Below are 24164 nucleotides of genomic sequence, written 5' to 3'. Positions count from 1 at the left end.
TCTTATGAACAGTCTGAGAGTCAGTAAAACTAAGAACTGTGACCATCCACAACTGCAGTTCCAAAAATAACTCAGGTCTTTGTCTGACACCTGTAATGGCCTTCAAGAGTAAATAAACATGATTAGTTATCTACCGAGACCTTAAAGTATGAGAACCAGAAGTATGATAAAGTGCAATCCTAAATTTTTGTTAGGAGACTGGACTTGTTAAAACAGGATACTGTCAACAAAGTGGCCCTGAGAGATACAGGCAATAATGAAGTTAAACAAGCACACTTAGTACTTTAGCAATCAGTACAGAGGAAGTCTGTCAACAGGTAATGTCCAAGTGAAACAACAGTTCAGCACACCAATTTGCCAATTCTTAAGCCAACAGAAACAAGAGTAGCTGAAAATCAGCATATGATCCTGCATTTATAAATATCACTAATCAACACTTTGATCAGTAAGCAGAATCCAAATCCGATAACTTCCAAATGAGGCATAAAATGTCATCAAAACAGTGCTTTGACTGTTACTCTGATTTTTGTTGCTGTTATTGTTGCTGTTGTTTAAAGAGTTTTAACAGTGGAAGCTACTCTCGAAATAATTAATCTTATTTTGAATTTGGAGGAGGCTGGGGAAAACAAACTAAGATGTTCCCTATGGATGAAGGAATCTATTAACACAGAGTAAATTGCAGGTTCAAGACCCAAGGGCACACTGTCTTAAAAATGAGTAGTCTTCACTCAAGTACATTATTCCACTGAAGTCATTCATCCTTACAAGTTAAATTAAGGTAAACATATTTATACCTTAACAAACCAAAACTTGTTGTAATAGATTATTACATTTTTATAAACTTGACTTTTCCCCTGAACAAGAGAATGTTATGCCTTTTCATATTTAATTTAATCCTTACCAGTTTTGTATTATTAAAATAAGGGTAAAATCAATATATTTTGCTTGTCTAGAGAGCTGATTGTATTTTCCATTATGATCGGAAATTCATAACTCATAATTCTTTACAGTAATGAATGAGAACAGATGGGGTGGGGAATAAAGAAAACAAATTAATCACATTGACAGGTTTTACCCTCTTTCATAGCAAATACCTACCTCTATATAAATATATCTTCTTCCTTTTGCTACTCAGCAGTTGAATAACAAATGTGGAAAAAAGAAGAAAAACAAGAAAATAATCTGAGGAAAACAGAAGTTTACATCATCTACAAGTTTACAACATAGGTTGATAGCCTATTTGATATGGGCTGTATAGGTTGATAGTATCTCACTTCTAATACTAATGTTCAAAAATGTATGTCTAGCAACCACACAAGCACCTAAAACTACAAATGAGATGGCTCAAACTAGCAGATGCAAATGTACTCAGACAGACAAGTATGAGAATCAAAGTCAGCGAAAGAGAAATGCATTTTTAAATAGCACACGTTTGAGAGGTCTGCCAAACTTACAGTGGAAAATTTTCTTTCAGGTGTAGTGTCTTTTATTCCTCTCCATGTGATAACAGAACATAAGTTTCATAGAATTAAAAATATACTCACAGGACAACTTTATTATCTTTACCAGTGAAGACTTTCCATTCTGATTTGGGGTTTTAAAAGTTGCCTTTCTTTCCCCTTTTTCACCTCACAAAACCACCTCACTCCCCACAAGGCATATTTAAAATTATGAAAAACTTTAGACCATTGAAAATTCCTCAGTGAATTATGCAAAATCAAACCTAAACAATCCACTATGTATTCTCATTTCTTTGTGCAGCAGCCAGCTCTAGTGAACTGTACAAGGATTAGAAACAAGGAACTCCCAGATTTTATTCATACCTCTCCTGCTAACTTGCTTTCACACTCTGCACTTCTATAGAATTTTTCACTGTCTAGTCATGCCATACTTACTTTCCTGAGGCATGTAAATATTATCACCTAAATTACAGCTAAGGAAAGCTAAGTGTGCTTATCAGTTTTCTGAAGTCACAAACAAGTCAGTATCATTATCGCTATTACAACATGTGCTCCTTAAGTGCACATTTCTGGATAGGCCAAGACAGGAAAAGGAGACCACTTGGTGATTCCAGGCACTCTTTGAGGTTCCAGAAACGTTCTCAATACTTTCAAACATTGTTTTCTTTTGGATAAGGGTCTCCAAAATGTGTAAATTCAAAAATCATTGCTTGGCTCTTGGCTTTTATATTTGTGTAACATATGTGCATGAAAAAAATCTCATTTTTATTGTAAGAATTTTGCAGTTCCGTGGAAAATTTACAGTCCTTGGGAGGTAAAATGGCATCACCGGAATTTGCATGACAACTATACTGCACTCAATTCTAACTAATTTTTGTTAATGGGAGACATAGGCATGGAATAAATGATAAAAATGAGATGACACAAACTAATGAGAGAAACTTTTAGAGAATTCTGTGTGATGCTTGTCTGTAACATAGTGTTTTAGCTACCTGAGAATTACACTGAACTGTATTTGATTAGTACCTACATTCTGTATAGGACCTTGGTTCAACAAAATAATTTAGTCATCTATTTTTCCTTCTAATTCCATTTAGTTTCTCACTCTTTCTTTATGTTCATCATCCTGAGCCCATTTTACTCTGTTTTGTTCTATGTGATGCTTGTGAAATTGCTAGCATAATAACATTGCAGAACACAACAGAAAGTTACCATTTTAGAGTATCATAACACGTAAAAGAAACAATAGAAGCAACAATGATAACTCAGTTACGTATGCATACAACTGGGTACCAACATGTCCAACATTCAATTCCAGGCTTCACTACATGTGAATATGGTTTTAAGCAAAAAAATCTATCTTGTATCTCCCTTTTTGTCACCATTAATTTTTATCTACATATTAAATACAGAAGTTGAAGGAACTAATTCATGTTTGTACAGCATTTGTGCTGTCAATGCTTGCAAACAATAATGTTTAAGATCATAATTTTAAGTTATTATTCATCATATGAAAGCAAGAAAAATTAAGATATTCTGAGTCTTAGCATCTACCTTTGTAGGTTAATCAAGAGGTTCTAGTATGTGACTAATTTTTCTTAAAGTTATTAGAATTTTAAAGAAGTAATTCCCCATCTCTGAAAACCTACATCTTTCTACTGATATCATTACACTTAGCAACATATCTGAGTTTTTCTTCCTGCATGGAAAATATTCACTTTTCATTAGTAAAACAGAAAATCACCACTGCCCAGCAAGATTTTTCTTTTGTATTAATAAAAACATTTTTCTTTTTCTGAGGTGTGCTTTCTCAGCCTGACTGACTGTACACTGTTTTAGTGTTTCAGATTAGCTTCAACTTAACCTAAGTAATGTTCCTTCCTTAGATAGTGTAGTATTACATATATCTATTAGTCATTTTATTTACTCCACTGGAATGAAATTGCTGTCTGCCCTCCCAGAATAGTAGATAATTAACTCTTTAGAAATAAGGTTAGTGTTTTGCTAGACAAAAATCTCTTCCTGAAAGTGAAGTGAACAAATATGTACAAAGATTACTAGAAAATGTATGCAATCAGTTTGACCCTTGAGACAAAGCTGACAAGTCTGACCAGAAAATAAATTATAATGTATGAACTGCAGCTCAAAGAATAACTTCTTTGATAGCTCACTAACATACCTCACATTCAAGAAAAAGTAAAAATAAGTGTATGCTCCACCATTACCAAACATACACCATATTTTCAAGTTAAAAATTGAACACAGATAACACCACTGATACAAAATAAGCTTTTATCCCCCACCCTGTGCACCCCTTCTCCTCCCTTCCACGTCCACACCCCCCTTCCCCAACATACATACCAAATGCCTGGTAGTTTTGGATCAAAAAGCACCCTTACAGCTTCATATAGACTTTTCTTCAGGTATGCTCATCCAAGAAGAGTAGTATTAGACATCTCACATGATCCCTTACATGAGACTTACAGAGTGGGTCACACACAGTTCATTCAGATAAGCACCTGATCTCCAGTATAGTTTCCAGTCCAAACCTTAATGCTGAGCAATTTCAGTTTCACTTCACCAAGGCTTAAAAAGTACAGCATCATACTCAACTGTAGAGCAACAGAAGTGTTCTGAGTAATACTCAAATCACTGTGCTAACTAGGTACAATGCAAAACTACTAAAGGGAGGGAGGAAGGGAGGGAACATGGCAATGTTAGCTCAGTATCACATGGATGAAGTCTCTAATCTAATTCATTATCCTACACTGTAATCAAGATTCTGAGAGAATAATTGAATGTTACTCTCACTGAGGAGGGGCATCTGACTTTCAGAACAGGAAGAACTCCAGCTGTATCTATACGAATGATATATATGGTCTTTCTTTCTATGTCTGAACCAGAGATGAGATTAATGAGATGCAAACAAAAAGAGCAGGCAAAGTAAATGATTGTCTTCTATATAGACACACTATGCTAACTGCTGTGGCACTGAGAAATTCATGATAAAATGTGGAAAAAAATCCATAATGAAGAGAAGAACAATAAATACATTTAAATAACAGATTTATAATACAACTGTTTCATCGTAAAATAGCACTGTGGGTTCAGATGTGTAGTATTGTCAACAGAGCATACATATATTTGTGATAAACTTAGGATCAGCATGAATTACACTGGCAAAAATATTTCTCAATCTATTTGTGCCTAACAGGATAGCCCTGAAGAATCAAGGACAACTACGTGAAGAGAAATTCTCTGTATGTTCTCCCTTTTGGATGGCTACTTTCCTGACCAACAGCTTGCATGGAACTGTAGGGCTTTGACAAATTTGGGTAAGGTTTTTGTGAAAAACCCAAGTGGCCACAATGAAAGAGAAGCAGCAATGGAATCAGCTATTTTTGTGAGATCACTGGGCAGGTTAGACAATGATAGATCCAGATATCCCTGATATGATGGGTAAAGTCTGAAATATTTAAATGACTGATAAACCTAAAGACCCATTCCCAGAAGCGACCAAATCTAGCACCCAAGTGTAGAGAAGTCCTAATCTGACAGAAAACTAATGGGGCATAGATTCCTCTTCTCCTTAACAAACAGGAAATTGTATACAATGTGAAACACTGGTATACAAACACAGTAAGCATTTATGTTTTGTATATGTTGCTCATAGTTGGATAGAGGGTTGTTTTGTCTCTGTGTAGTATAATGTGTTAGATCAATACTAGACCTTATCTGCAAAGAACTCAGACTATGTACCTCAGCCTTTGGCTGAGCATTTCCTCAAATCACACACTTCCAATGAGTAGTGTTCTTAAGAGCTCTGTATAAAAATTTATCCTCTTGGGTTTATTCATGTTACTGAGGCTTAGTCCTGCAGGAAACCGTCCCTCTTCCTTTATTGCTTTACAGCATACAGCTGTCCCTACTGAGCAGAGTTGGATTTGTAGGTGGGTGGGGCATAGCCTTGCTACCTTTTGGGCACATTGTTCTCCAAGGGACAATGCCGACAAGCACACACATGCTCTAGGGACTATAATTATTTCTTGATGTCATAGGAGGTTGAAGAATAGCATAAAAACTTACAATTCTTGGAAAAAATATCAAGATATCACCCTCTGGCCAAGAAAAACATGCTGGCGCCACTTTCCTAGTGGCTGCTCCTCTGAAATCAAATCAGGGCTGACTTAAACCGAGGACTTGTGTTGTCTCTCTACTGAGCTAGAATTCAGCAACCCAAAAAGAGTAACACCAACAGATCATCCACATACTGGAAGCAGTTCTGCACAGGTTTTGTCTTCCTCTGAGGTTTAATCTCAGTTTCTTTCTGTAAAGGCTTATGACATCACAGCCAATATCCCCCCTGTTTCCTGCTCAAATACTTCACACATACAGGTAAAATTAGAGTAAACCCTTTTTTAAACTCTGAGTTCTTTGAGATAGAGACTGACATTTTATGACCTGGATGTGAAGAGTCTACTACAAAACAGGGCCCTGATCCTGTACTGGGACCTCTAGGCAATGCTGCAAGACGAGCACTAATTATAGAGGTGTCATCTTGTTATCTGAGCAAATGACTCTAACTCCTTCATTTTCCTTCTGGCTCTTGTTCAAACTGCCTTTGCTGCCTTCATTAAGCCATTTAACTTAGTTTTATGTCCTCCTACTGTAAACAGAGAATTACTCCTCATTTGTTTATCTCTAGCAGTTATATTTGCATGTAGTTAATGGTCATTACATACTTTCAGAGAAAAAGCAAAATGGGAAGAAGGGCAGGGGAAGAGCACTTGCTCCTCCTGTACTCCCTCTTTATGCAACATTTTTTTTCTGTTACAACTGATTTTCTCAAAGTGATGGACAAGCACTAGACCTAATAAACAAGGCAGTAGATTAAATATATACATATATATGTGTGTCTCTTTTTGGTTCCTCTTTACAGGTATGCAAACTAAGGCAAGAAAATGAGCCACAGGTTCTAACTCCCCAACTACTGCTTTTGATTTTAAGCTCACTTGACTTCCTTTTCAAGGTTTCAAATGAGTTGGCAAAGATAATATTATAATGAAAAAAGAATTATTTCACAGTTCTTCAGTCATACTACAGGATCCAATTAATAATTGGATAATCAAAGTTTCACTCTCAATATTCAGTATCATATGTTAGCTTTACATACACAAAAAATTAAATATTTGAATAGAAAATAGTTTTAAGAATTACATATTTTGCTTTTTTCTTGATTTAATCCCCTTCAACTCCCACCTTTTCTGTAGTCACAAGACTTTCAGACCCTTCTTGTTCATACTGCCACAACACCTCTTTGCCAGTAAAGGCCTTCATTCCACACACACACCCCTTTTTTTTTGGGGGGGGGGGGGGGGGGGGCAGGAAATGAGAAGAAAGTACTAGATGTTCACAGCAATGGTTCCTTTGGTATTTTAATTTTTATTGCCTCTTAAAAGCTTTGGATTATGACTTTCTTTTCCTGAGGAATAGAATGTCACATCAGCAAACACAGTGAGATTAAGGCAATTAGTCTGAAGATATTTTACAAGTCCAAAAGAGAAACAAATTCACTTGAACAGCATGGAAGTATGCTTTGTGATTTAACACAGTTATTCAGGTAACTGACGGCAGTAGCAAATTTTCTATTTTAATGGGAACAAATGTTCAGGTTTATGTAAAAGCATTTCATGTCAAAGTTCACATCCACCTTTCTAAATCTTCAAACAGAGTGTATCCCAATTTGAAGTGCTTCAAAATATTTCTGTTTCTAGACCTATTATCAAAATATACTTGTTTATGCAGTAACCTATGATATCAATAATTCTAAAATGGTATCTTACTTTTTGAACCTCAACTGCTACAATCTTTCTGATTTATGTTCTGTATAATGTATTAGTATTTTCACGTAATCCCACCCCAAGAATAACTTTCAGTATATCAAATGGGAAATTCAAAAGTTAAAACTTGCCCTTAGAAAAAAAGCAAGATATTTTTATGCGACTTTTTAGGGCCCAATTTTATTCTCATAGGAAAAGATTTACCCCCATGTACTCTTAAATATGACCTAAATTTCAGTCGAAGCAACAGTCGAAGAATGAAGAGATGGAATGAAGATTGAAGGAGAACCATCAATTGAAGAACAAAGAGATTACAAATGAGTTTTGAGTTTCTCAGCAAGTCAAAATTTCAGTGCTGCTTCTGTTCAATTTTATCTAAAATGGGTTTAGCCACTGTAAATTCCATGGTGTCCAAAGTAGCATATTCACTCCAAGCAAACTTTAAAAACTTTAGTGGCGTCCTACCACTTAAAATGATTATATAACTCTGCTCTACGCTATTTTTTTTTCTTTTTACAGTTCATGAGTGTGGCATGTAGAAGTATGCGAAATGTGAGGGTCAAAGTCCCTCTAAAGAAACTTCGCAGGAGCCATCCCAGAGATCATAGCTGTCACCCAGGACATTTTTAAAGAAAAAAAAAAAAAAAAAAAAGGAAAAAAAAAGGCACTCGAGTTCAGCTCAGTCTAAAGACTAACAAAAAAAGCCTTCACCTTGCCCACTCTGGCTCTCATGCCGAGCGAGGTGATGGGGTTGGTGCTTAGGGGCTGCAGCTTTCACCCCAGTGAGGGAAAGGAAAACGAGACGCGGAGGGGCCCGGAGCCCGGCGCCCCGCCGCAGCCCTCCCGTGAGAAACTCGGGGAGTTTCTTCCCAGCGCAGGCAAAGGGGGGCCAGGTCGCCCCGACCCTCACCGCCGGCAGAATCCGCACGGCAGGGCCGCCAGCCTCGCCTCCCAGCCCCGGCCGAGCCTCACCTTGTTAACACGGGGGGCTTCAGATGTTCGCGTTGGTTAACACGGGAGAGGTTCAAAGTCAGGAAAAGCTATGTTCCCCGCAATGGAAATAGTGCCCAGAACTCAAATGTGCCAGAGCCAAGAGAGGGAAGAGTCGGGGAGGACGGGGGAGACTGGGAACAAGGGCCCCTTCCCCCACACACGCCGACTTGGTGCCTCCAGCCCGACTCCCGCTCGCAGGTGAGCCCCGAAGTTACAGCTCCCGGCAGCTGCGTGGGACCGGAGCAACATATCCTTCCCCCAGAACCAAAAAAAAAAAAAAAAAAAAAAAAAAAAGTGTAAAATCCATCCCTGAGCCCCATCCCTTTCCCTCCACGTATGCACGCACTTTACCTGTTTTTATGCCGGGTTTTTAATAAATTCCTTCCAAAGGGAGCCATGATTCCAGCGGCAGAAGCATAACATCAGCGATACCCAAACAATTCGAGGGTGTTCCCTTCTCCCCTGTTTTTTTCCCTGAGCTCCTTCCAGCTTGTTAATAGTCACTGAGCGTAGCGATGAGCTGGAAGTTGTGCAATTTACTGCTAACTTTGAACTCCGGCTTGTTGCTGCTGCTGCTGCTGCACCTTTGGAGTCCTGCCCAGCTGCAATCTTGAAGGAGGCGTTTAGGAGCAGGAAAAAGAAGGGGGGGGGGGGGGGGGGGGGGGCGCGGGGGGGTGGAACACTTGCTTTTGTGATATGAAGTTATGCTCAGAACTTGCTAAACTTTCAGCCTCGTCACCCTCAGGGCACCAGCCAGCAAATGGAAGAGAAGGGGAACTCTGCAAAAACACACAACAAAAGGATTGAAAACTTTCCCCGGGAGGCTCCAGCCACTTCAGGTCAAGTCGTTCAGCTAAACACCGACGTTAATGAAGGGCAAGCAACAGTTGCCACACCAGTTCTCAGTACATAATAACCTTCCTTTCAAATCAAGGAGCAGTACCTCTTTAAAAGGTGTTGGATAAGTAATGGGAAGATGAAGGGAAAAAGCTAGACCTCTGTGGCCCCTCTGCCCTCCCTGGATTTTGAAGTAAATTATCTGTTTGCATGACAGCCTTTGCAGACCTTTGTGTGGCTAAAAGCACCTTAGTCAACTTTGTAAGTGTGGCCTAGCAGAGAGCAAAAGAGGCAGCAAAATGAAAGATTCAGCTCCTCTCCTACTGGGATGTTGCAGGTCCTTTTGTGTTATTCTTTTGAGCCGGCTTTGGCAGGAGGGAAATGAACACACACTACAGTTCCTGTCTGTTGGAACCCCATTGGAATGAGGGATTTGTAGTGAAGTTTCAGAAGGGAAAACTTTTTTAAGTTTCAGAAGAAAAATACTACCCCCTCCCCCCAGCAATTTGGAATGGAGCATGGGAAAGAGGATGCATTGCACCCCAAAGGCTGGTGGCTGAGGGTCCTGGGACAGGAAGGCTCCAGCACAGCCTACCCTAGCACTCTACTTTGTGCAGGTAATTAGATGTAAATTCCCCTCCCCTCCCCTCCCCTCCCCTCCTCCCTCTCCTCTCCTCTCCTCCTTTTCTCTCTCTCTTCCCCCCACATATTACAGGGCAAATTCTTTATGTGGCTTACAGAGTGTGCAACATAATAGGGAATTGTTTTGTTAACTTGAAGGGGTGGGGTATGACTGGACAGTAGTCTACCAGACTGAGTGCTTATCTGAAAAAAAAAAAAAAAAAAAAAAAAAAAACCCTTTTTCTAAATTCCCTTTTCCTCCCTTAGTCCAGATAGTCACAACAGCCTGAAGAAAACAAAGCAAAGGCCCATTCCATGGGTTACCTATTACTGGCAGTGCTGGGAATGCCCCACATATTTTCAGTTCAGTCCCACGCCTCTAAATTCTCTGAGCTGTGACCACAAAGAGAGTGACCCGAGACTCTTAAAAGCCTTGTTGGTGTAATCATCCAAATAACACAAAAATAGGAAAGCAGAAATGAAACAACTTTCAGATTTCTCATCCTGCTGCCAGGGGAGATTTTAAGCAGTCTGTTTTTGGCATTATGAACGTAAGCCCAAACCCATTAAGTCTGTAGAAGTCTTTCCTTTTGCTTTCTCAGGTTATATGTGCCACGAAGAGGGGATTTTCTCATATTTAAAAGATAGTGGAAATTTTTCAGTCCCTAAGAGAAGTTCAAGGCATACTTGGCATAAAAATCAAATCACTAAGACTTCCTGTAAAACAATTAATATTCAAATAGCTATTTTTATCAGCAGAGGCAAAATGAAATAGCTTTATCTCCAGAATAATATTAACTTTTCTCATAATTACAAAAACAAATGGGAATCTAGCAATATATGTAGCTGTTTTTATTATTCATAAATAGTCACCTCACAGTTTTAATTTATTGAAATATGAAAATATGATGTAAATTGTTCTTCTTTTACTAGAAAATGCAAAATACTTTTAAACCAAACTTATGTAATGTGGGAACTGGATCCCTCTATGCAAGTAAATCACAATGCTACGTTCATGTAGCTAAGCAAAGAATTGTAGGAAAGATTCCAGTACTAATAAGCAGACATTTTCCCCACAGCTGAGGGAGAAGAGAAGGTTCTCAGTCTATTCAATTTCACAATTAGGCTAACCAAAAGCAGGAAAACAGTGAGTGAGTATATGATAAAGTTTTAGAAAACAATAAAGGAGAGAATCCTAAGAAAAAGAACACTGCTGTTTGGAAAAAAAAAAAAAAAAAGACATTTAGTAAACCATAAAGAAGAGAATACATGCTGTCTCACTTGGTATACAATTAATCTATAGAACCCAAAATAAATGTATCATAGACAGCAAAATGACTTAGTGAGTTTATACAAACATATATACAGAAACATAAGAAAATGCAATAGAAGGGACATGAACTTCCATTCTTCAGCACATAAACCAGATTCTCAACAGAGTGGAAATAGTAGCAAAACATGTCAGAGGGACAGGTTAATTTTGTAGGCAGTGTTGACACAACAGTTTAGTTAGCTTGCCCTTAAACTCCCAAAGTGCCTCAAACTACCCGCATTTGTATGTACATGTCCTTAGTTTTCTTTAAACTCCAGCTCTGATCTTCCAAGAATATCAGGCCAACATTCCAGACCTGGGCCCTTCCCAGCGTGCCATAGGGGCACCAAAAACAACCACAGGTCAACTTTTGAGCACAATCACCTTCTAGTCATTCTCTATTCGTGTGAAAACCTACAATGTAAAATAGCTGGTAACATCCCATTTTTCACCCATGAGGTGCTAGGCGTAGCTAAATCATTCTTCTATACAATATCTTCCCCCAACAAGAAATAATGAATGCAAGAGAGTTTCTAGGACTTGCTGTTTGTTTGTTTGTTTGTTTTTAAAAAAAAAAAAAAAAGCTCCATAAAATGTGTATGTACTGGACTTAAAATCATCAGACAGACTAGTCAACAATTCACTCTGGTATTTAAAGAAGAAAGAAAAGGAATTATAAATTTTAGAGTATCACTTCCCACCTGGATAAGCTTGATGAATAATAAATCTGGATGCAAATATTTGGTGCTTGATCAGAAAGGTTAAGGTTAATAAATTTAAATGTTTCTTTTGCCATCTTCCAAAGCAACTCACATGGAATATTTTGCTCATCCCTTTGACAAAAATACTGCAGCGTAGAGATGTGCAATCCAGCTTTAACCATAGCAGTCTATGGGTATAATTTCACAGAACGCAAAGAGCCAAATTAACTTTTTGCATGCAACAAGGAGCAGATGTGCTACTGTTCTCCCCCTTCCGTTTCTTCCCTCATACCTACTGCTTGGTTCCAGCACCTATCTTACACAGTGTTTGGGATCTCATGTGATCTCCTGGTAAGCAGATAACTCACTCAAATTCCAACCCAGCAACAAAAGTTTGCTCCATCTGTTTTGGACTGATTGGTGAGGTGAGTTGACTTACCTCGGGATCAGAAAAGACCATTCAGATGGTGTGATTTCCAAAGCTGGTGCAAGGGAGGAGTTGAACCAGAAGCAGGACTAAGAGAGTGAAAGAGAGGAAACACAGTGAAAAAAAGAATCAGAAACAGGGGCAAGGCACAAGACCTCCCCCTTTGGCTGTGTGGTAGGACAACTTGGCAGCTCAGTGAAACCCTATGTTAAGAGTGGATTCACATTAAATGACTTCATCTAATACAATGACTTGCTGTCCTCTTTCCTCTCCCACTGGGCAGACTCACGACCATTTCCTTGTGCCAGGTCTGGTTGTCAACAGGCTTTGTGTTTACACCATTCAGCTTCTTAAATGGATGGAAAGTTGATGTGACACAGAAAAGTGAATAAACTTTTTTTCTTTTTCTTTTTCTTTTTTTTTTTTTTTCCTGGGCTAGGTAGTTAAATTGGCTTATTGGCATGTCAAACAATTTGCAGGACTGGCAGGAGAGTAAAAGGACCATGCAGCCAAGAGATGTGGGAGGAGGACAGTCTGAGCAACCCTGAAAAGCTGGATTGACTCAGCCACATTGTGTAATTTCATTCTGACTGCAGCAGCGAGCAGCTTGATGGAGGCAGCAAAGGCTCCCTTTGAAACAAGATAAATTACCTATTCCTTGCTCTACATCACCATACGTAGTCTGATCCTAGTACACTAGCAACATCATTTTACAACATCGTAACTATTTCTGTCTGCTTTAAGTGCAGCCAAGTTTATGAGTATAAAACATGAGACTAAATAATCTAATAGGGTAAGAAGGAAAGCTCAGTGCTGGGACCGTAACTGGTTAAAACATAGGAAACTGAGAACTGAGTGATGTATCTTCAGAGAGGTTGTGGATTTGTGGTGTTCAGCTTCCTTGAGAGGATTTTGAAGAGGGACTCAGAAGACTGGTGGGTAATGATAAACTGGCAGGTAAAGGTCATGTTGATGACCTCAGCTAAACTTTTTTTTTTTTTTTTTTTTTAAGTAGAAAGAAAAGGAGAGAGACAGTTAACAATTATTCAGAAAGGAATCCAGAATGAAGCTGAAAAGCTACTATAAACATTCATTCTGAGCCTACAGTTTGAATACCCCTGGTATCCCATATGAAAAATTATATAGCACCATGAAGGGACAGGGACAGCAAATGGCAGAGAGAACTTTTAGATAAAGAATAGCTTAATATACAATGAGAAAATAATTAGAGTTAAAACTTTTAAATCTGAAAAATGGTGAATATTTGATTACGATGAGAGAAGTCTACTGTCGTGTATATCATGGAGAAAAAAATAGAAAAAATGATTTATTACAGTGTAAGTACAAGGGCGTGTTGAAAGAAAAATCAGCAAGGTTAAAATGTATTTTTTAATAATTTGCATTTTTAATTAAATTACAGAACTGCCCTCTGACTTAAAAATACCATGGAGAACAAAACTATGAATAAATTCAAAAAGAGGTTAGGCAAAACCATGGACTCTATGGCCACTAGCAGTCACAAAAATCATTGTGTTCTTAGGTACTTATTGACTTGGTGCAGCTGTTTCCCAAACCTCTTTTTCTGCTACCCTCCTTCCCCCCTACAGTTCACTAGCCATTGGCATAGCCCTAAGCACAGGAAACCTTTGGGTTACTATTGAGTTGCAGATTGGATCTGGTTGAAACTTCACTTCAGCCACTGTGACCTTTGTAGAGGACTTCCATGTAAGAATTTTCCTGCGCTGTAATACAGCAGTAAGCAAAACATGCAGTTTGTCCCTCTGTAAGCATGTTATTTCAGATAAAGAACTACTTTTATATTCTACAAGCCCCAAGTGCTCCTAATCACATATCTCATTCAGTCTCCCCAGATGTGGAGACAAATTCTTTGTCTCTGCATGACTTCCAGTCAGCACATTCCTAATCCAGTCCCAAATCTTTCTGTCTTTGCTTTCATTAGGTACTGAGACAATGCCCTGTGACTGGATTTACCATTTTTCCATTTACAACACTCTCCTCCCTTATGTGTTTCCACTTTTACTGTAATGGTGTAAATGTTTGTCATCAGTATCAGGGTATATGAAAGAAAATTTTTCAATCCACTGTAGGGAGTATTAGATATAATGGTCTAAACAAGCTTTCAGCTCAAAAAATACTTAAACTGTTGATTACCTGATGTGGGTAGTAAAAAAAACTACCTTGTATTTGGCTTGGTTTTGCACTCTTCCCTAAACATCTGCCAGTGCAGGATGAGTATCAGATACAGGATGTGATGCCAGCAAAGCATTTGGTGTGATACAGTAAAGCAGCTCTTCTGTTAATGATTGGATGTAACAAAACAATTACTCTTTTCCTTGTGTCTTTTCTCCACCAGTCTTGTAGATCCTTTTTCTTTACTTTGTAATTTTGATTAAAATGTGCTAAGAGATATGAATTAAATTCTCAACTCCTCCAGAACTGCAGGGTAATCATGGAAACATCAGGCAGGGCTAAATGATCCATCTAATACTCTGTTGTTTTACTTTTTTTTTTTTTTTGGTTTATGTTATGAAACATATAATTACTTTTCACAGAACTTCAGATGGCATGCTACAGTAATGTTTTGTGCTTATATTCTTTGGTTCAAGCATATAAGTGTCTGACTTAGAAGTTGCTCTGACTATTGTGTCATCTACATCAAATAGAGCAGTTTTGGTGAACTACTGTATCCCAAACTGCCATATCTGGGTTGATAATTGATGTAGAGGCCTTATCAGAAAACCTAAAATGGATCTGAGCACAGAGCCATAGTCAAGATTGCATCCATCACAAAAAGTATGTTGGAAACACACCCGATACAAAAAATAAAAATAAAAAAATAAATAAAAATCCTATTCCTGGAAGAGTTTACATTTTGAAGAGAAAAGACACATATACACACACAAAATATTTTTTCTTATTTAAATATATGCTAAAAATACTTTTTTCTGGGGGGGGGAGGGAGGCAGATATAGAGTTATAAATGTATCTAAATAAAGTTTTTCTATATAGCATTTTTTTCTTTCAATAGATATATGTTAAATTTTCATAACATACTACAACATACTCTCATGTTCTAAAAAAAGAAGGTTCATTATTATGCTGCCCACATCCAATGATGGGCAATGACACTCTTTGTAGCACTAAATGAGAAAAGATGAGCCTAGGATTTTTAGATAAGCAACAGACAGTACTACGTTCAGTGCTTGGAGGACTTTAAATATATATAAAGCAAAGGAATATGGGAAGAATCCATGAGAATGGTTCTCAGGACAGTCATAGTCATAGAATGGCTCATGGTGGAAGGGACCTTAAAGATCATCTAGTTCCAACCCCTCTGCCATGGGCAGGGATGCCACCCACTAGATCAGGTTTCTCAGGACCTCATCTAACCTGATCTTGAACACCTCCAGGGATGGGGCATCCACAACCTCTCTGGGCAACCTGTTCCAGTGCCTCACCACCCTCTGAGGGAAGGCCTCCTTACTTTAAACCTCCAGTAATGATGATACACTTCTCTATGTGATTAATAAACGTAGTATTAATTATATGCCTTTTGTTCTGCAACAGTTATGTCCCATTTATTTCATATTTAATGGTTTTCTGAGGTTTAAGTACAGTAAGAATTCTCCCAAGATATGTCTTTACACAATAGAATAAAAGCTTTCAAACCACAGTCTGTCGAACTTTACCGTCTCTCTTCCTTCCACCCCGATTTTTAACCGTGTATGCTTTAAGAAGGACAAGGACCATGTATTCACCTGATCTCAAAGGTAAGGAATCTTCATGCCCTGACTATCAATAATTTACCTTGTATGAATGTTATATTTAATTTACATTTATTATTATTTTTTGAACAGAGTGTAATATTCTCAGTGGAATTGAAGATAAAATCTTGACACGATCATGGCCAGGTTTGATTCCTCAAATATACACATATTCTAAGGTTATATATATATACATATACATTTTTTTTTCTTGTGACATTTCAAAAACATATCACTCAATTGAGCTGTAGCAATTATTTCATTATTCAACTCGGGGCATTATTTGATATTAGAAAGAGAAACTCATTTTTAGGTAATTTAAGTAAATTTTACAGTATTTAGAACTGATCTTTGCAATTGAAAATGTTTTTCAGAAAGAAACAAGCCTCTGAGTGTTCACTTGTCTGATGAATGAGAACATTTTTTAGAGACAAACATCTGAAAAAAAAATGCTCCCTGGAGGTGTACACTACTTCAGTCATTACAGATGGAGTTATGTTCTTTAATGACAGTTCCTGAAATCCTGTCAGTACCTGCACCCATTAAGCCTATCACTTTTCAACTTTACACCAAAATCCTTGATATTGTTTTCCTGATGTACATTTCCAGCATGCCTGTTCTTGTCTCTGCACAGGGAGAAAGATCTCCTCCAGATGTCAGCTCACATGTGGGTCAGACACAAGCTTTCTCCCTTGCTAGATACCAGCCATACATGGAAAATACACAAATCTTGCTTAAATAATAAAATACACCCATCCCTGTAGTCTATTCTCATGCAGGACAGAAACAAACATTTAGACCTTCCAATCCTGTATCATCTAGGGGAGAACTGAAAATATCATTGATAATTCCACAGTGGCAAAAAGCTGCTGTTTCACAATCCTATACTGGCACACTGCCAGTACATGAATTACTTTTAAAGGAAATTAGTGTACCATGAAGAATAAGAAAGCTTCTAATAGACAACATATGAAAATTCTAGGCTAAAACAGCTTCTAAATCTTTCTCTCACTCAATTTCTAAGGAAAAAAATAAAAAGAAAAAAAAAAGAACAGAAAAAGATTTTTCAGTACATTTGGAATCTGCATATGATGTAATACTTGGAGACAACTAAATTCATACTTGTAGGGTTGTTTTTTTTAAGCTTCTGCATTGAAGCCAATGGGAGTTTTGTCTGATCAAGGTCTTCTTACACAAATGAACAACTGCAAATGTGTTAGTAGAGACTGGTCTCTGGGACAGTGAATAAAGCATGTTTTTCTCCTTTAAGAGGTAAAAAAAAAAAAAAAGAAAATTTATGAGTCTGGTCAGAAATTCACATCCAAAAGAATTTCTTACTTTCATCCTAGCTAGAAAGCAGATTTATTAGATGAAACATCAACTTAAGAATCAACCTGGTGTTAAGTTTAAAATAAAGTAACACAAACAGGACCAATTAGGAAAGAAAAAAGGGAAGGGAAGGGAAGGGAAGGGAAGGGAAGGGAAGGGAAGGGAAGGGAAGGGAAGGGAAGGGAAGGGAAGGGAAGGGAAGGGAAGGGAAGGGAAGGGAAGGGAAGGGAAGGGAAGGGAAGGGAAGGGAAGGGAAGGGAAGGGAAGGGAAGGGAAGGGAAGGGAAGGGAAGGGAAGGGAAGGGAAGGGAAGGGAAGGGAAGGGAAGGGAAGGGAAGGGAAGGGAAGGGAAGGGAAGGGAAGGGAAGGGAAGGGAAGGGAAGGGAAGGGAAGGGAAGGGAAGGGAAGGGAAGGGAAGGGAAGGGAAGGGAAGGGAAGGGAAGGGAAGAAGAGACTATTGAGACTACTCTCTGGAATGAGCAGAATATCTCATATTGTATTTTCTAGGGCTTGGTCAATTTCAAATTTAATAACATAGAAAATTATCTAAGTCCTTTACAAATCTAAGCCATATTTGCTCTTTAACAGATTTAGCATTAGATCTAATAAGGAAAATAGATCTCTAAAGACAAGTTTAGGAAGATTTGACATGTCTGAATGTTTATGACCTAAATTCAAACTAAGAGATGGCATTGCAAACCAGCTAATACCAAGATTTTCAAATGGCACAAAGCCATGTGGGATTCATGTTTGCATCTGGCAGACCAAAAGAAGTCCCAGGAGGAAAGAATTTACATAGCAGAGATATGTATGTCAAGAAATACATTTTCTGAAGATGTTACCATGGATTGAAACAGGGTAGAATTCCTCATAATGGAGCAGACTTGTCTCCTTGTAAACGGTCATTTCTGTGGAAATCTTCTGTGCTTCTTGGTCAAGTATAAAGTCACAGAATCACAGGATCACAGAATCACAGAATCACAGAATGGTTGAGGTTGGAAGGGACCTTGGGAGATCATTAGTCCAACCTCCCTGCTCAAGCAAAGTTTCGTACAGCGTATCACCCAGGATTGTGTGCAGATGGCTTTTGAATATCTCCAGGGAATGAGACTCCACAGCCTCTCTGGTCAGCCTGTTCCAGTGCTCTGTCACCCGGACAGTAAAGAAGTTTTTCCCTATGTTCAGACAGAATATCCCATGTTTGCCCATTACCTCTTTTCCTATTGGTGGCCACCACTGAGAAGAATTTAGCTGCATCCTCTTGACACCCTCCCTTCAGATACTCAAACACATTGATCAGATCCCCCTGAGCCTTCTCTTCTTCAGACTGAACAGGCCCAGCTCCCTCAGCCTTTCCTCATATGAGAGATGTTCCAGGCCCTTAATTATTTTAGTAGCCCTTCTCTGGACTCCAGGAGCTCCATGTCTCTCCTGTACTGGTGAGCCCAGAACTGGACAAGATACTCCAGGTTAGGCCTCACCAGAGCTGAGTAGAGAGGAAGGATCACCTCCCTCAACCTGCTGGCGATGCTCTTCCTAATAAAACCCAGGATAACATTGACCATCTCGGAAACAATTGGCTGCACATTGCTGTCTTGTGGTCAACTTGTTGTCCCCCAGGTCTTTCTCCACAGAGCTACTTCCTGACAGGTCAGCCCCCAGCCTGTACTGGTGCATGAGGTTATTCCTCCTCAGGTGCAGGACCCTGTACTTGCCTTTGTTGAAATTCAATAGGGTCCTCTCTGCCCAGCTCTCCAGCCTGTGGAGATCCTTCTAAATGGCGGCATAGCACTCTGGGGTTTCAGCAACTACTCCCAGTTTTGTGTCATCAATGAACTTGCTGAGGAGGCACTCTGTCCCTTCATCCAGGTCACTGATGAATAACTTAAACCATACCTGACCCCGTATTGACCCCTGGGGGACACCACGAGCTACAGGTCGCCAACTAGTCTGTGTGCCACTGATCACAAAACTCTAAGATCCACCATTCATCCAGTTCTCAGTCCATCTCACTGTCCACTCATCCAGCCTGCACTTCCTGATCTTGCCCACGAGGATATCATGGGAGACAATGTCAAAAGCCTTGCTGAAGTCCAGGTTGACATAATCCAATGCTCTCCCCTTATCTATTTAGCTCATTTTTCCATCATAGAAAGCAATCTGGTTGGTTGAGCACAATTTCCCTTTGGTGAATCCATGCTGACTACTCCTGATCACCTTCTTGTCTTCCACGTGCTTAGAGATGGCCTTCAGAATGAGCTATTCTATCAGCTTTCCAGGGATTGAGGTGAGGCCAACTGGTCCGCACTTCTCTGGGTCCTCCTTCTTGCCCTTTTTGAAGACTGGTGTGGCACTTTCTTCCAGTACTCAAGCTCCCCTCCTGATCACCATGATCTTTCAAAAATGATCAAGAGTGGCCTAGAAATTATATCTGCCAGCTCTCTCAGCACTCATGAATGTATCCCATCAGGGCCCATGAACCTGTGGATGTCAAGTTTCCCTAAATGATCTCTAACTGATACTCTTCAACAAAATGAAAGTCTTCCTTTCTCCACATTTTCTCCCTGGTCTTCTGGGTCGGGGATTCCTGAGGGCTGGCTTTAGCTGGGAAGACTGAAACAAAGAAAGCCTTCGGTAACTCTGCCTTCTCTGTGTCCTCTGTCAGGAGGGTCCCTGCCCCATTCAGTAACAGGCACATATTTTCCCTAAATTTCCTTTTATTATTAATGTATTTGAAGAAGCCTTTCTTGTTGTCCTTGATGTCCCTAGCCAGATTTAATTCCAAATGGGACTTGTCTGTTCTCCTCGCATTTCTGCTTGCTCTGACAACATCCCTATGTTCATCCCAAGTAGCCTGTCCCTGCTTCCACCTCCTGTACAACTGCTGCTTATGTCTGCGTTTTTTCAGGAGTTCCTTTTTTTATCCATGCAGAGATCCTGCTCCCTCTGCTTGATTTCTTGGTCATAGGGATGCACTGTTCTTGAGTCTGGAAAAAGTGATCCCTGAATATTAACCAGCTTTCTTTCTTCTATGGTCAGTTCTCATGGGATTCTTCCAAGAAGATGCCTGAAGAGGCCAGTTAGCTCTCCCGAAGTCCAGAGTTGTGATCTTACTTATTGCCTTGCTTCCTCCTGACAGAATCCTGAACTCAATGAATTTGTGATCGCTTTAGTGTGTATTTTCCCCAGCCAATTTATTAATTATTATTTCAGCAAGAAAACTCTCAAGGCCCAGGCACCTCACCTCTAGAGAATAAAAGGAATTAACTCCATTGACTTCTTCCCCAACCTGCTGGCAGCTAGCATCCTAAGTCCTGACAAGCATTATAAAAGGAATATATTTATCTAATAAAGAGGTATTGATGCTTTTGACTTAGCATTCCCTCAGGTCCAAATCCACAAAGTTGCTAAGATAATTAACTCCTACTACCATTGAAGCTTATATGCAAAGGTGCAAGTTCAGCGCTGCAAACATGAATGACATCTAGCACCATTGTACTGTTACTCATGGCAGAGAAGTGTCCTCTCCTCTTATCTCCTGCATAGTGAAAATTATAGTCAGAACCATGTATTGAATCTATCTCTGGAACTAGGCCTCTATGCTGTGATGATGCTAGTGTCTGCACACTGCAAGCATTTCCAAACACAACTGCAAGCCCTATTCCACCTAAAAGAAAATATACAGAATAACCCAACACTGACTACCTGATGAAGTCAGCTTTATATCTGAAGTACTCATTATAAACATATACGTAAATAATGGCCAAATCATTACCCCTAATATTTCTATTTCTGAGAAACTTCGGAGGTGATTTTTATAGTGGTAAACTTGGTCAGTGCTATCCTGTGTTCTCTACTAAGGTCAGTAAGAGTTGTACAGTTGAAAACCTATAGAAGGGGTTAATCAAATGCATCTGGCGTTTTGACTGAGGCCTCTGTCCATGATACACATTCTCCTGTTGCAGCTTTGGACTGCAGATAGTAGGAACTACCTATAGTTGCTCTACCTGTATAAACCTGCCACAGATAAAATGCCACAGACGTTAAGTTTTTGAACTCCTTCACACTTTCTACATCCCCCTTAGCTCTATAGTGATGCTATCTAACATTATTCTTTCTGCATTAAGACTCAGATGTCTGTTCCCACAGCAGAGGGGCCTTTTCTGTATAAACAAATCTTTTTCCTTTGATGATATTCATGGAAATAGGCGCAGAGAGGTTTACTTCTAACACCTTACATTGCTCGTAAAGGTATGGCCCTATGGAGTGAGACCGTTGCAGGTACATCTCTGCAAAGCTGTGCTTGTTGGTCCTAACAGGATATCAATCTGTCTCATCAGTTACCAGTAACTACAAGTACAGCACTTGTTCATCCAGGGGAGGCTGGGAACAAAAACAAAGGGAAAAGAAACTGAAATTTGCTGTTTTGCCCTAAATTTTTATTCACAATTTTCAAAAATTTTAGCTTTCCGTAAACCAACATCGTGAAATATTACAATGGACCACCAGGTAAATGTGATGCTCTTTAAACCTACTTTCAATGTTGTACTGTTAATATATGTTCAGTTAATGCTTGAAGTATTTCAGAAGCATCTCACTAAAATCAAGAGGTGCAATCCAGTCCTCGCTGTTTAAATAAACAGTTCATGTTCCTCACTGTGGATATATGAAATTTACAGATACAGACAAGCTTATGTTTTAGCATTTGAGTCATGCTACTCATCTTAAAATTAGACATGTATGAAGGTGTCTGCAGGATTGGGGCTACATCATCTAGTGATTAGAAAACAGTCCCCTCTGGGTCTCAATTAAACATGGCTCCAGCAGCACTAATCAATGCACCAGGGGGTGGTTTGAAGCTGAGATCATGTCTGCAGCACAAGGTATAGCTGACATCACTGTGTTAATCTGGGGTGTGAGCACTCTGTGCTAGCTGAATTCCCTAGTTTACCTGCAGTGAAACAGCACAACTGTTCTTTTGCCAGTCTAACATCTTTCTATTGAGAAGAGGGGGGAGAGTGAAAGAGGAATAACTAAACCAAGGCTTGATGCAGTTATGACATGGATCATGATTGCAGATGTGGAACTACTGACATGGCATCTGGCCAGAAGGATGCTCTTCTCTGGATGATTTTGATAAGGAATTGGCGTAAAGGTTGCAGCTCTTCAGAAGTCCCTGTGATAAGCCTTACCAGTACATACATGGCTGGTATACCCTGCTTCAGACAACAAACCCTATTTTTTTTTTTTTTTTTTTCAGAGTAGTACATATACTTATAAACTGTATTCTAGTTTAGACATGGCTTTAGTTAATTAATGTTTGTAAAACACTGAGATTGAAAGGTGTTATGCAAATGCCAAATATTCTTCAGATGCAAAGCCTGATTTTATTTTTCAATAAGACTGCTTTCTTTCTTTGTCTGTTATGTTTTTGCATATGTTGTAAATGATTGGTTGTGTTTGCTGTTGTAACATGTCTTCTTATTACCATGTTGTCTTTCTTTATTAGGATGTCTGCATTTCAATCTCCAAGAAATTTCTTAAATGTTTTATATGCAAATTTCAGTCCACAGATGTGCAAATTAGATGTTTTCCATCTCTCATAGGTAAAAGGGCTGGAAGTTGCGGAAGGGGTGTAGATTTGAAATGTGCATGCTTGCTTACACAGTACTGAAAACAAAGGTCATTGAATTCATATTTTGGTTCTGAAGATAAGTCCTAAATCAAAGGCAATCAAATTTAGCAACAGCTTTTAAATGGTCTACTCATAAATAGTGAAACCAAACAGCTTGTATATGAATAATAAATTTAAGTTAAAAAACAGTTCTTTTGCCCTGCTTAGTGAAATTTTCTGAAGAGAGAAGATAAGGAAAAGCAACAAACAAATAAGGGAAACACTTCTATGAAATTATGCAGTGATTCTTGGTCTTTTTTCCTTCTAGTAGAACAACTGTGGAAGACAGTCTATGACTCCTGAGACTTCTTTTTATAAAAACAGAAAGGTTACTTGTAGTTAGGGAACCTCTTATAGTCTCCTGTGAAGAACCTGTACCTAGCCAGTTGAAGATCTCAACATAATCTCACTGATTTACAGTAATAATAACATACTGCCTCTCTACTGTGCGCAGAGGAAATATTCCTCAGTATTTTCAACACAAAATCTTTTCATGGCCATGTGATTTCTAAATAACTAGTTAAAGTGAAATTGACTCTTGGGTAAAGGAAATAGCACAATTATTTAAGAAATTTGTGAAGTTGGCAGGAAAGACAAAATAGAATGATTTCAAGAGTTTCACAGCACAGAGTCCAATTCCTACTGATGTGACATAATTGAAGCAGTGCAATATAGCAGTGTATACTGAATGGTTTTGGTTACCATGTTCCAGGGAAAACTGAAGAACAATTGCTGAGAAAATCTGAATATCATTCACCCTTCTGAATCCAGATCAATTTTATTTTGCTCTTTCAGGAATTGTAGACAATTAAAGCAATAATTTTGCACTTTGTAACTATTTTATCAGTTTAGAACAGAATTTTAAAGCATGATCACTCTGATGAACAGTGGATTTCATGAATATGCAATCCTCAACAAAATGATATTAGGCTTTTCACCCATATCCATTCTATATATTACATCCTGAAACTTAAATTAAAATATTCATAGCTCACTGGAGACAAATGAAAAATTGATTAACTTAGGTATTTGGAGAAAACATGTAATCAGAAAAATGAGAAATATGCAGTCTGTCCTGGGAATGCACTGCTGAGAGGTGAAAGTAAGCAAGAGGTGTCCAAAGCATAACTCCCATGACACACTGTGGTGGCACTTCTAAACTGCACTGTTTGCTAGGATTCTAGTA

General features: G+C 38.8%; 1 protein-coding gene across 5 annotated transcripts in view; it reads right to left on the bottom strand.

Moving 5' to 3' along the window:
* Positions 1-12298, bottom strand: part of RASSF9 (Ras association domain family member 9) — a 40299-nt gene extending 28001 nt beyond the window's left edge. The window contains exon 1 of one of the 5 annotated variants that reach the window (XM_013190050.3): positions 12204-12298. Coding sequence is in view for 1 of the 5 variants with exons in the window: in XM_013190045.3 (XP_013045499.1) it covers positions 8645-8691 (47 nt within the window). In the remaining 4 variants the exon portion in view is untranslated. Of the gene's footprint in view, positions 1-3821; positions 4451-8272; positions 8560-8644; positions 8921-12203 lie in introns of those variants that run through there. The other 4 variants (XM_048061196.2, XM_013190045.3, XM_013190046.3 and 1 more) reach the window with 4 other exon arrangements.
* Between the last annotated feature and the right edge of the window lie 11866 nt (positions 12299-24164).

The sequence above is a fragment of the Anser cygnoides genome, chromosome 1 (genome assembly GCF_040182565.1).
Source record: "Anser cygnoides isolate HZ-2024a breed goose chromosome 1, Taihu_goose_T2T_genome, whole genome shotgun sequence".
NCBI lineage: Eukaryota > Metazoa > Chordata > Aves > Anseriformes > Anatidae > Anser > Anser cygnoides.
This window is presented reverse-complemented; position numbering and strand designations above follow the sequence as displayed.